Raw genomic sequence first — 13,664 nt, 5'->3', positions numbered from 1 at the left:
TTATCAATTGTAATGTTTGCCAAAATTTCCAGCAGATCAACTTCATCAATCTTGATCTGTTCAAGCCCATTTGCCAGCTCCTCAAAGTTCTCATTCACAACAAGGTCCCTTTCCTTAGTGAAAACCGAAGCAATCTGCTCAGACTCCGCGCATAAGCTCCCTATATTATCCTTGACCGGCCCTACTTTCTCCCTGATCATTCTCTTATTCCTCACATATGAGTAAAATGCTGTTGGGTTGTCCCTAATCCTTCCTGCCAAGCCTTTTTCGTGCCCCTCCTGGCTCTCCTCAGTTCATTTCTGAGCTCCTTTCTAGTAAGCCTATAATCCTTGTATGATGGGGCAGCATGGTGGCTCAGTGGTTAGCACTGCTTCCTCAGTGGTTAGCACCAGAGTCTCATGTTCGATTCCTGCCTCAGGTGACTGCCTGTGTGGAGTTTGCACATTCTCCTAGTGCCTGCGCAGGTTTCCTCCGGGTGCTCCGGTTTCCTCCCACAGTTCAAAGATATGCAAGTCAGGTGAACAGGCCATACTAAATGGCCCATAGTGTTAGGTGCATTAGTCAGAGGGAAATGGGTCTGAGTGGGTTACACTTCGGAGGGTTGGTATGGACTGGTTGGGCTGGAGGGCCTGTTTCCACACTGGAACAGGCAGCCCATTGCCCTATGGTGAAATAATACACAGAAATGCATGTTTTCATGGTAAAGCCTTAAAGTACAGACATGCCAGACCAACTGAAAATAACAAAAGTAGAAATCTCAAACCGATTGTGTGTCTTGCGAAGGCTTTCCGCAGTTCGCAGGCAGGTATCTTGATAATCTATTATTTAAATGATGATTATGCAACACTTCTGTACAATTTTTAAACCATTAACTGACACCTGTATGTATTTTAGAACCATAGAGACCAATGAACGACATGGCCCACTACGTCTGTTCTAAACTGTTCAATAATGCAGCACTCTACCTTTTGTTTGTATCTTCATTGACTTCAAATGTTTATCTATCATCAACTATTTGTTTTCAAACCTGAACAACTTGGTGTGAAGAAAAGTCTCCCTATACAGTGTCAATATTAAACTGATAATTACTTGTCATCAACTCCCTAACCAGGAGAAACATTTGTTCTGTTCAGTATAACAAAACACTTCATAAGTAAAACTATAAATTTAATGAACAATATTGGGAAACGTTCCCACCATCTCATGTTTCTTTCAGTAAAACATTTCTGATCACTGGCGTCATTGTTGTGAATCTATGCTATATAACCTACCCTCTTTAAGCTGCTTTGTTTTATCCTTCACCATCTAGTCACTTCTCACAATTTGAACATCAAATGAGCATTAAAAAATCGTGGATCAAGTTACTATTATTTCCTCTCTGATTATCTTCAAAGGCTTGGGATGCACACCAAGATTGGTGATTTATTTATTGTGTTCTACTAAATTTTAAGAGCCAACTTCTTTTTTGAAAGTTCATCTTCAAAATTCTGAATCCACCCTTCAGCCTACCATTGTTTCATTTCTTTTTGCTATTTATTCTACTTCCAAAAGTCCTTGTAATTTCCAATTTCATATCAGCCTTTTAAATGCCCTCCAAAACTGCATTTTCACCTTGTTACTTTTCCTACATTCCTCACAATTTTCTTCTGTATTAATGTTGACTAGACTTTTACCTTTCAGTTTAGTTTCAATCTCTTAACCATATATAACTGCCTGTGATTCAAATCTTTTCATCTTTAATGATATATTAATTTTACACTTGCCCTTGAATATTTTCCACTGTTAATCCATATGTTTTGCCCAGTTGTTACATCAGATGTACTTAGCTATCTGAACTCTATGCTTTTCCAGAGTAGCACCTCGAAGTTAGACCTTTTATTATAGTTTAAAATAAAGGCGGATAAAGTCAGGGATTTAGAACTCCACTAAGCTATGGTTTAATTTCCCCCCAGTTGTTTTCTTTTCTCATATCACCTGTCTTTTACAAATCATACTCACAAATTAAAACCAGCTTTGCTTCTTTCCTCCTTGACAAGCAGAGTTCAATACATTTTTAAAAGCTTGCTGATAGCTTTGGCTACATGCACTGCCTTTCTAGAAATCTACTTTGCAATAGTTGGAATTATTATTTCTTTAAAAACTTTCCAAATGATAAGCAAATCTTGCCTATTTCATCTCTACTTATACTCACTTTTATATTTTCTTGTTCTGTTCCTTCATTTTACCATATAGACATCCTCAATGCACTGCTTGGATATTACTATGTGTCACTGCTGTGATATAACCCACTACTGTTACTGTACCATACTATTACTGTTATTTATTATAATTTTCCCATTTATTTGGAAAGATTTTGTTCATTCTTTCATCCACATAATCTTCATCAGTTTTTATTTCAGCAATATTACTCCTTTGTATTTTTCATATTCTGATCTTCTGGATGTAGGTTTGCTCGCTGAGCTGGAAGGTTCATTTTCAGATATTTCATCATCATACTAGGTAACATCTTCAGTGAGCCTCTGGATGAAGCAGTGCTGATGAATCCCGCTTTCTATTTATATGCTTGGGTTTCTTTAGGTTGGTGATGCCATTTCCTGTCGTGATATTATTTCCTGTTTTTTTTCAGGGGGTGGTAAATGGGGTCCAAGTCAAAGCCTCTGTTGATAGAGTTCTAGTTGGAATGCCATACTTCTAGGAATTCTTGTGTGTCTCCATTTGGCTTGTCCTGTCGAAGGTGTCCTTCCTTATCTGTATGTAAGGAGAGAGAGACATGCACAAGAATTCCTAGAAGCATGGCATTCCAACAGGAAATCTATCAGCAAACACATTGACTTGGATTCCATTTACCACCCCTGAGAAACAGAACCGGAACTGACATCACCACGGGAAATGACATCACCCCAAAGAAATCCAAACCTATAAACAGAAAGCAGGAATCATCAGCAGTGCTTCGTCTGGAGGCTCACTGAAGATGTTATCTAGTATGATGACAAAATGTCTGAAAATGAACCTTCCAGCTCAGTGAGCAAACCTACATCCAGAACCTCAACCTGAGCTACAAATCATCTCAAAACTCACTAATATTCTGATCTGTTTTTATTACTTTCCTTTGGCTTTACTTTCTTTCCACTTTTTTCCATCTCCCCAACCAAATGAGTTAACTTACATAACAACGTGGGAATACCAATGAACAATTGATACCAGACTCAATAATTATCCACCCAAAAGTAAGTTTTCTCAGAAAAAATACCACTTTATTTAATTATCTAGTGACGCTTGAACCAATCAGAAATTAAACTAAAGCATATGGCCGTATCAGTTTGAAACATAACTTGACTTCGTCATGAACAATGTGAAAGAACATTACCTTGAGTAGGTATATTGGTATGTTGCTGAAATCCACTGGCAGCTTCAAAAGGAAACGGGCAGAAAATTCACCAGTCTGTGAATGGACAAGAAAAAATAATTCTATCAACTGAATCCAATACCATTTAAAACAAGGCTGCAAGTATTATAACATGCATTATGTAACCAAGTAGTCACTGAATATGATTTTATCTAATGATTTATTGGACTACAACCTTCAGTCCAAATACATGGAAAACAGGATGAATAACTTAATGTATAACATAAATTATGTTGACTTCTACTAATTTAAAAAAAAACCTTTGGGGAACTTTTTTAAATTACAAATTTAAAATTCAAAGACATCTGGACAGATTATATTTTCCCCAAATTCTAAACTCCAAGTTACATATTCATATAAACATGCAAAATAAGAGAAGTTACATTCAGCCTGTACTGCCATTGAATAGGTTCATGGCTTATCTGTTTGACTTTTGAATTCCGCATTCACATCTACCCGTAAATAATGAACAGAACATCTAAATGGAAAGTCAGACCAAATTTTTTTGCAAAGGGGGCAGGTTCTAGGCCTTGGCCAAAATGGTTTCCAAAATCCAGACGGAAACCCATATTCACTACTTTTGCTGGTGGAGGAGTGTGGGGCTAGAATGTATTTCACACATCCATGGTTTACAGAGAAAGCAATATATCCAAAAATGCAGCTATCTTGATTCAGAAGCAATTTTGTCACCTATCTTTCTGAAATTTGACCAAAGGGCTTTTACGAATTTGAGACAAAGGTCTAAACCAATTGGAATTCTTTGCACAAGTGTCATAGTCATAGAATCAGACCCTTCAGTCCAACTCGCTCACACTGACCAGACATCTCAATCTGCTAAAAACAATGACTGCAGATGCTAGAAACCAGATTCTGGATTAGTAGTGCTAGAAGAGCACAGCAGTTCAGGCAGCATCCAAGTAACTTCGAAATCGATGTTTCGGGCAAAAGCCCTTCATCAGGAATAAAAATCTGACCTAATCCTGTTTGCCAGCATTTGGCCCATATCCTTATTCATATACTCATCCAGATATCTTTTAAATATTGTAACTGCACCTGTCTCCTCCATGTCCTTGGGCAGCTTGTTCCATACAAGCACCACCCTCTGCATGAAAAGGCTGTCCCTCAGGTCCCCTTTAAATCTTTCCCCGCTCATGTTAACCTTATGTCCGCTAGTTTTACACTCCACTATCCTAGGAAAAAGACCTTGCCTATTCACCCTATCTATGTCCCTCATGATTTTATAAACCTCTTATAAGGTCACTCCTCTGCCTAACATTCCAGTGAAAAAAAAGCCCCAGCCTATTTAGCCTCTCTCTACAACTCAAACCCTCCAGTTTTCACAACATCCTTGTAAATCTTTTCCGCACCCTCTCAAGTTTATCAACATCCTTCCTTTGGAAAGGTGACCAGAATTGTATGCAGTATTCTAAAAGTGGCCTCATCAAAGTCCCTCACAGATGCAACATGACGTCCCAATTCCTATACTCAAATGTTCTGATCAATGAAGGCAAGCATGACAAATGCCTTCTTCACCACCTTATCTCCCTGTGTCTCCACTTTCAAGGAACAATGCATTTGTCTCCCTGGATCTCTTTGTTCGGCATCACTCCCCAAGGCCCTACCATTAACTATAATCCCTGCTCAGGTTTGCCTTACCAAAATGCAACACCTCATATTTACTGCCGCTGGTCCTTTTGCTATTGTTAACAACAGATATAAATGGGCATAACAGGTGGATTTGTTCAGTGGAACTTTCAAGCTATAAAGTAATTTGAATTGCCCACCTTTTGAAATCTGAAAATAAACCATGCAGGTTACTGCAAATTTTTTTTCAGCTGAAAAAGGATGGGTGCTTACAATTTCAACAGATGCCTTCGTGCTATCGTTTTAAAATCGTACACCCTGAATGCTTCCCATCATTAACAAAGTTAGGGGCCTCCAAGTTGACAGTTTGATTAACTGTTCCAAGTGATTCCAGATGGATCAGCTGTCTTGAAATAGGGTTAAAAATATAAAATGTTAATTTTATAAGCAATCAAGTGTTTGAAAGAATTAAGTACATGGAAATATTTAGGAGTAGATTTTGGTACAGGGACATAAATTACGGAATGTATGAGGGACGATGATGGGCTGGTTGGCATCTAATGGGTTGCAGGTAGTATACTGGAAATGAGAAGGACAAGAGCCTGAGTTGTTTATTCGTTTTATTACAACTGAGGCCAAAGTTTCTCATGAGTCGAGTTTGAGGCGTCAGTAATTTTCCTGATTCTACACAATCAACTTGAGTGAGACTTCAGCCGTTAGTTTTAGGCACTGCAATTCCATACTTGAGACACCCACAAATAATACTTAACACGACCAAGTTAAATGCTTATATCTAGTCTTCTGATACCATTGTTGAGAGTGTGTGGTGCTGGAAAAGCACAGCAAGTCAGGCAGCATCCGGGGAGCAGGAGAATCAATGTTTTGGGCATAAGCAATTGCATCGATCTTCTAACAACTAAAAGCACATAAACTGCCAGTTCTCTTTAATTCAAGCTGGTTTCAAATCTATGTTCCAGAGAGAAATCCATGTTCCAGATCAGTTTTCCTTTGTGCGAATCCAAGGAAAGCAATGGGACCAGACGGAGTACCAGGCTGTGTACTCAGAGCATGCGAAGATCAACTGGCAGAGGTCTTCATGGACATCTTCAACCTCTCCCTGCAGCAGGCCACTGTCCCTTGCTGTTTCAAGAGGGTCAACATCATCCCTGTGCCTAAGAAGGCTCATGCAGCATGTCTCAATGACTACCACCCAGTGGCCCTAACTTCGGTGGTCATTAAGTGCTTTTAAAGGCTGGTCATGGCATTAAATCAACTCTAGCCTCCCCACTACTCTTGACCCACTCCAATTTGCTTATTGGACTAACAGATCCACGTCAGATGCCATATCACTTGCCCTTCACTCCTCCCTACATCATCTTGACGCCAAGAACAGATATGTAAGAATTCTACTCATTGACTACACTTCAGCCTTCAACACTATTATCTCCTCGAGGCCGATTACTAAACTTAGTGATCTCGGACTAAGCCCCACTTTCTGCAACTGGATCTTCAGTTTCCTGACCCACAGGCCACAATCTGTGAAGATTGGGGACAATATTTGATCCTCACTAACACTCAACACTGGAACCCCCCGGGGTATGTGCTCAGCCCCCTACTGTACTCACTGCATACCCATGATTGCGTTGCCAAATATCACACTAATGCCATTTACAAGTTCGCTGTTTGCACCATAGTCGGTTGAATCTCAGATGGCGACGAAACAGGCTACAGACGAGAGGAGGAGGACCTGGAAAAATGGTGCACTGTGAACAACCTAGCTCTCAATACAGGCAAGATCAAGGAACTCATTATTGCCTTTCGGCAGGATGTTACTCATGTCCCCCTACACATTAATAGCACAGAGGTGGAATGAGTGGAGAGTGTCAAGCTCCTGAGAGTGGTCATCCACAACAAGCTTTCACGTGGACACACTGGTTACAAAGGCTCAACAACGTTTCTTCTTAGCTGAAAATGTGTTGCTGGAAAAGTGTAGTAGGTCAGGCAGCATCCAAGGAACAGGAGAATCGACGTTTCGGGCATAAGCCCTTCTTCAGGAATGAGGAAAGTGTGTCCAGCAGGCTAAGATAAAAGGTAGGGAGGAGGGACTTGGGGGAGGGGTGTTGGAAATGCAATAGGTGGAAGGAGGTCAAGGTGAGGGTGATAGGCCGGAGTGGGGTGGGGGCGGAGAGGTCAGGAAGAAGATTGCAGGTTAGGAAGGCGGTGCTGAGTTCGAGGGATTTGACTGAGACAAGGTGGGGGGAGGGGAAATGAGGAAACTGGAGAAATCTGAGTTCATCCCTTGTGGTTGGAGGGTTCCTAGGCGGAAGATGAGGCGCTCTTCCTCCAACCGTCGTGTTGCTATGGTCTGGCGATGGAGGAGTCCAAGGACCTGCATGTCCTTGGTGGAGTGGGAGGGGGAGTTGAAGTGTTGAGCTACGGGGTGGTTGGGTTGGTTGGTCCGGGTGTCCCAGAGGTGTTCTCTGAAACGTTCCGCAAGTAGGCGGCCTGTCTCCTCAAGATAGTTTTACAACCCAGATGGCCTCCTTCCTCAAGGACCCGAAAATCCCCCCAGATGTGGTCGACGATGCCCTCCACTGCATCTCTTCCACTTCCCGCTCCTCCGCCCTTGAGCCCCACCCCTCCAACCGCCACCAGGACAGAACCCCACTGATCCTCACCTACCACCCCACCAACCACCATGTACAGCGTATCATCCGCCGTCATTTCCGCCACCTCCAAACGGACCCCACCACCAGGGATATATTTCCCTTCCCTCCCCTATCAGCGTTCCGAAAAGACCACTCCCTCCGTGACTCCCTTGTCAGGTCCACACCCCTCCCCACCAACCCAACCTCCACTCCCAGCACCTTCCCCTGCAACCGCAAGAAATGAAAAACTTGCGCCCACACCTCCCCCCTTACTTCCCTCCAAGGCCCCAAGGGATACATCCATATCCGCCACAAATTCACCTGCACCTCCACACACATCATTTATTGCATCTGCTGCATCCGATGTGGCCTCCTCTATATTGGGGAGACAGGCTGCCTACTTGCGGAACGTTTCAGAGAACACCTCTGGGACACCCGGACCAACTAACCCAACCACCCCGTAGCTCAACACTTCAACTCCCCCTCCCACTCCACCAAGGACATGCAGGTCCTTGGACCCCTCCATCACCAGACCATAGCAACACGACGGTTGGAGGAAGAGCACCTCATCTTCTGCCTAGGAACCCTCCAACCACAAGGGATGAACTCAGATTTCTCCAGTTTCCTCATTTCCCCTCCCTCCACCTTGTCTCAGTCAAATTCCTCGAACTCAGCACCGCCTTTGTAACCTGCAATCTTCTTCCTGACCTCTCCGCCCCCACCCCACTCCGGCCTATCACCCTCACCTTGACCTCCTTCCACCTATTGCATTTCCAACACCCTCCCCCAAGTCCCTCCTCCCTATCTTTTATCTTAGCCTGCTGGACACACTTTCCTCATTCCTGAAGGGCTTATGCTCGAAACATCGATTCTCCTGTTCCTTGGATGCTGCCTGACCTGCTGCGCTTTTCCAGCAACGCATTTTCAGTTCTGATCTCCAGCATCTGCAGTCCTCACTTTCTCCTCGAACGTTTCTTCTTACTCAGGCAGCATGATGGTGAACACCCTTGCCAGCTATGTGAGCGCCAGAGAGCATTATATCTGGATGTATCACTACCTGGTACGGCAACTGTACAGACTGTTACAGCGAGCGGTGAAGTCGGCCCGGACAATCACAAAGGCCAACCTCCCATCTATAGAATCCATCTATCAGGCCTGCTGTGAAGGAAAGGCAGCCAGCATTCTCAAAGATCTGTCCCACCTGGCAATGCTTTTCTACAACCTCTACCATTGGGGAGAAGGTACAGAAGCCTGAACACACGCACCAGCCGGTTTCAAAACACGTTCTATCCTACTATTGTTAGAATACTGAATGGACTCTCAATCTCTTAACATTCGCCTGTACCTGTGTTTTTGTTTTTGCCGCTGTTACTTATTATTTTCTATCTAGGTGACTTAACTCTGTGATCTGTCTATATTGCTCACAAGACAAAGCTTTTCACTGTGCCTCAGTACACGTGACAATAAATTCAATTCAATAAATAAACTTTCTAACCAAGTCCTAGTGTCCTGGCCAATATTTCTGCCTCTAACTACGCACCACAGCCATTTTGCGCTCACCAAAAGAAACTGCATATCCAAACAATGAAATTCATTCCTTATTTGATCACTTTTGTGAAGTACACTGCATAATCACTGGTGTCTGAAACCAAGTCTTAGCCTTAAACCCCCAAGTCTTAGCCATTTGCAACATTTCTTATTTTCCCTTTTGACAAATTTGAGGGCAGATTCCATATAAATACAAGTTATTAGTGGGTTATTCTAAGCAGATAATTTCTCGACTTGTTGAAAAGAACAATAACTACAACTGTAGCAATCTGAAATGGCTTTGGCAATGATTTAATGCACTTTAACAAATGTATTTCCATGAAAAATGTCACTGTCTTTAGATTGCAAAGTTCCGCAAAATGTTCAAATTATAGAAATAAATTTGTTACAGCAATGTAAAAACACATTGACAAAGAGAATCCTATTATAATAATTATTATTATTACTGGGTTATTGCCAATGAGAGTTCTACTGACTAAACAAATGTGCTGTGTTAACCACAATTCTGAGCAGGATTCTGGATTTATCATCTCTTCATAGGCTTTTTCCAAGACAAGTCTTGAATTACTGAACAGAAGAAGTGTCAGACTACTCCAGCAGTAGTTACCTATGTACTCATTTAAAACAAGCTAAGAACCTGTATCTTTGATCACATCACCACAATCCTTCAAATAAGATAGGTTGCCATCAATTGTTTAAAAGGGAGACCTGACCTTACTCAAATTAATTTGGCATAATTTGAATGATTGTTTCTGCTTCGGAACTGAATGCCTTATTCCTATTTCCCATGATTTCACTGTGGCAACATAGAACAATTACAAACCTATTGTATGACATTAGACTTTCAGAAATTTTGACTATAAATTCTTTCAAGCTTTGTTGGACAGATTAGTGAAATACAGTGTCTGAATTAATTATCCCTCGAATTCAAAGGCATAGGTTTAGGGTGAGAGGGCAAAGATATAAGAGAGTCTTAAGGAGCAACATTTTCACTCAGAGGGTGGTACATGTATGGAATGAGCTGCCAGAGGAAGTGGCGGAGGCTGGTACAATAGCAACATCTGGATGGGTATATAAATGGGAAGGGTTTGGAGAGATATGGACCGGGTGCTGGTAGGTGGGACTAGATTGTATTTGGATATCTGGTCGGTCTGGACAAGTTGGACCGAAGGGTCTGTTTCCATGCTGTCCATCTCGAATGACTATTATAGCAAGATGTGGTGGAAATAGCATGAAAGTCAGCCAAGTAATGCTTCCTATTTAGAGAACAGTTACTTCCAGCAGTTTTCTTTTAAATTCATGGAGGTGGGCATTACTGACTGGGCACAGCATTTATTGCACATCCCTTATTGCCATGTGGGGAAGAAAGTGGGGTGGGGGGGAATCAACTACATTGTTAAGGGTCAGCAGGCATTGGAGTCTACACCGACCCTTGAAGAGCATACCACCCAGACGTGGGTTCCCACCCATCTGTCATGGTGGGATTCAAACCCACGTTCAATAATATTACTATTAAACTACTGCCCCCCTAGAGATTTGATATGGTATGTAGGACCTTTGATGATAGTTATAATGAATTACATAAACATAATTGCTCTCTGGGAACACAAAACATTTGTTTAAGAGGCAGGAAACATTGGTACAGATTGTCTACAAACCTCTTACAATACTTGCAGTGGAAGGTAGTTTATCATTCATGAAATTAGAAGCATAGTGACAAACATAATACAGTAATCATGGGGATCAGGATTTTAGGTATACTGGACAAACTAAGTTAGCAGTAATAGTGCGGAGGAGTTGGATATTTAATATTTAATAGTAACATGACATGAGGCAAATAGGCAACCTCAAGAGAAAGAATGGCCTAAATATAAATACAAATTTTCATACTGAGTTTGAAAATAATTCAATGAAGTTCAAAGCTTATATAAAGTGGGAAACTATAATCAAATATATGATAGCAGACAAACAATAGATAATTTTTAAAGATTAATACCAATATGCAATAAAAACACATTTCTGAAACACAAAAATTCAATGAAAAAAATTGCTCAAACCATGGCTCATGTCGGGTGTTAAAGATGAAAGGGAGAAGGTCACAATGTTGCCTGAGCATTGGGAGAACTTGATGAGCGAACAGAATGAAAGGAGGATAGATTAGTAAGAGACATGAAAACAGAAAATATTTTTATGGGTTCATGAATCAGAGATTAGTGAAAATAAACATGGGCCCATTGCAGATAGACAGCTAAAATTATAAAGTGGAACAAAGGGACAATAGGGATATGAGGCAAATACTCCATCTATCTATTGGCCCCAAAGCACAAAGAAACATCTGGACAACAATCAGAAACAAAAGTTGACTGAGAATGAGGATTTTTAAAAAAATCAGTATAAACAAACAGTGCTGGATAAATTAATGGGGCTAAATAGTAACATGTCCAGACTTGATGATTTCCATCAGGTTTTTAAAAAAATTGAAATGATGGATGTATTGGTTTTGATTTTCCAGAATTTCTTAAGTTCTGGAACAATTTTGAAGCATTGGATGATAGCAGACATAACCTGACTATGTCAGAAAAAGAGAAAGAAGAAAATGGTGGACTATAGGGCAGGTAACCTAATATTAAAGGTAAAGTGCTAGGTTCCATTATTAGGTATTGTCAATCTTTTTTTAAAAGTGCTGCATTAACAAGCATCAATATGGATTTAAGAAAATTAAATCATGTCTAACAAATTGGTTGGAGGTTTTTTGAGGATGTTAATAATAAAAAAGGATAATGGCATTTGATAAGAAGCCATGTAATATTTAGGATGGACCTTGATCAGATGGGTAAAATGGGCTAAGATGTAGCAGATGGAGGTTGACTTAGATAAATGTCAGGTGCTGCATTTTGGTAAGTCAAATACACAATGGTAAGGTCCTAGGGGACGTTGCCAAACAAAGACACTTTGAGGTGCAGGTTAATAGTTCCTAGAAGGTGGAGTTGCAGGTAGACAGGATGGTGAAAGCAGCATTTGGTACGCTTGCCTTTATTAGTCACTGCATTGAGTATAGTATTTTGGAGATAATGTTGCAACTGTACAGGACATTGGTTAGGCCACTTTTGTAATATTGTGTGCAATTTTGGTCTCTTTTACAGGAAGGTTGTTGTTAAACTTGAAAGGGTTCAGAAAAGATTTACAAGGATGTTGCCAGGGTTGAAATGTTCAGTTACAGGGAGAGGCTGGGGCTATTTTCCCTGGAGTATACGAGGCTGAGGGCTACTTGACAGTACCAGTAGGAATTACCATCATACTGCCATTACAGAGACAAGGTCCAGAGTTCCTGATCAAATTGAATATATCCTATATCGTGTTGTGTGGCATGAACACCATACTAAATGAGATAGACTTTGAACAGTACTAGGAATGCAAAAGAGAGCATCCAGGAGGCAAATGGGGCCATCATGTGGAGGTGCCAGTCTTGGACTGGGGTGGGCAAAGTTAAAAAAAATCACAACACCAGGTTATAGTCAAACAGATTTACCCTACCGGGCAGCACAGTGGCTCAGTGGTTAGCACTGCTGCCTCACAACATCAGGGACCCAGGTTCAATTCCACCCTTCGGGTTATTGTCTGTATGGAGTTTGCACATTCCCCCAGTGTCTGTGTGGGTTTCCTTCCACAGTCCAAAAGATGTGCAGGTTAGATGAATGACTGTGCTAAATTGCCCGTAGTGTTCAGCAATGTGTAGGTTAGGTGCATTAGTCGTGGGAAATGTAGAGTAATAGGGTAGGGGAATGACTCTGGGTGGGATACTCTTTGGAGGGTTGTTGTGGGCTTGTTGGGCCAAATGGCCTGTTTCCACACTGTAGGGATTCTATTCTGAGATTTATTTGCAAGTACAAGCTTTCGGAGCGTTGCTCCTTCATCAGGTAGCTAGTGGGGCAGGATCATAGGACAAGGAATTTAGAGTGAAAGATCATGGTTTCATATAACTGATGAGATATATTGAACAAACCTAGATTGCTGTTAAATCTTTAATCACTTATATTGGGGTTGCAGGTTTCAATTCACTAATGTGTAAATCCCAGAACTTCTTTCACATCACATTCCTGAGATAACTTAAGGTCTTATTAAAAGAAAAGACATCTCAGCTCAGTGATGGAAGACTGAACAGCATTCTAGGTTTGTTCAATACATCACATCAATTATACAACACTTTGATCTTTTGCTGTAAACTCTGCATCCTATAATCCTGCCCCATTAGATATCTGACGAAGGAGCGGTGCTCAAAAAGCTTGTACTTCCAAATAAACCTGTTGGACTATAATCTGGTGTTGTGTGATTTTTAACTATGGGTCCATCAGCAGAAACAAAATTGTATTCAACCACAACCTTAATCTCACTACTCAGCATATCTAAATATGTATATAAAGGAAATGCTGAGTGCATAGGGCCAACATCCTTCCAAAAAGATGAAGGATGAGACCAAC

General features: G+C 41.2%; 1 protein-coding gene across 5 annotated transcripts in view; it reads right to left on the bottom strand.

Moving 5' to 3' along the window:
- babam2 (BRISC and BRCA1 A complex member 2) overlaps positions 1-13,664 on the bottom strand; it is a 204,281-nt gene that overhangs the window by 130,608 nt on the left and 60,009 nt on the right. For all 5 annotated transcript variants that reach the window (XM_072551249.1, XM_072551230.1, XM_072551257.1 and 2 more), the window contains one exon: positions 3,368-3,442. In XM_072551249.1, the coding sequence (XP_072407350.1) occupies positions 3,368-3,442 (75 nt within the window). The remainder of the gene's footprint in view (positions 1-3,367; positions 3,443-13,664) is intronic.

This window comes from Chiloscyllium punctatum, chromosome 3 (genome assembly GCF_047496795.1).
Source record: "Chiloscyllium punctatum isolate Juve2018m chromosome 3, sChiPun1.3, whole genome shotgun sequence".
In the NCBI taxonomy this organism is placed as follows: domain Eukaryota; kingdom Metazoa; phylum Chordata; class Chondrichthyes; order Orectolobiformes; family Hemiscylliidae; genus Chiloscyllium; species Chiloscyllium punctatum.
Note: the sequence above shows the minus strand (reverse complement) of the source record. Positions and strands in the feature narration are given on the sequence as shown.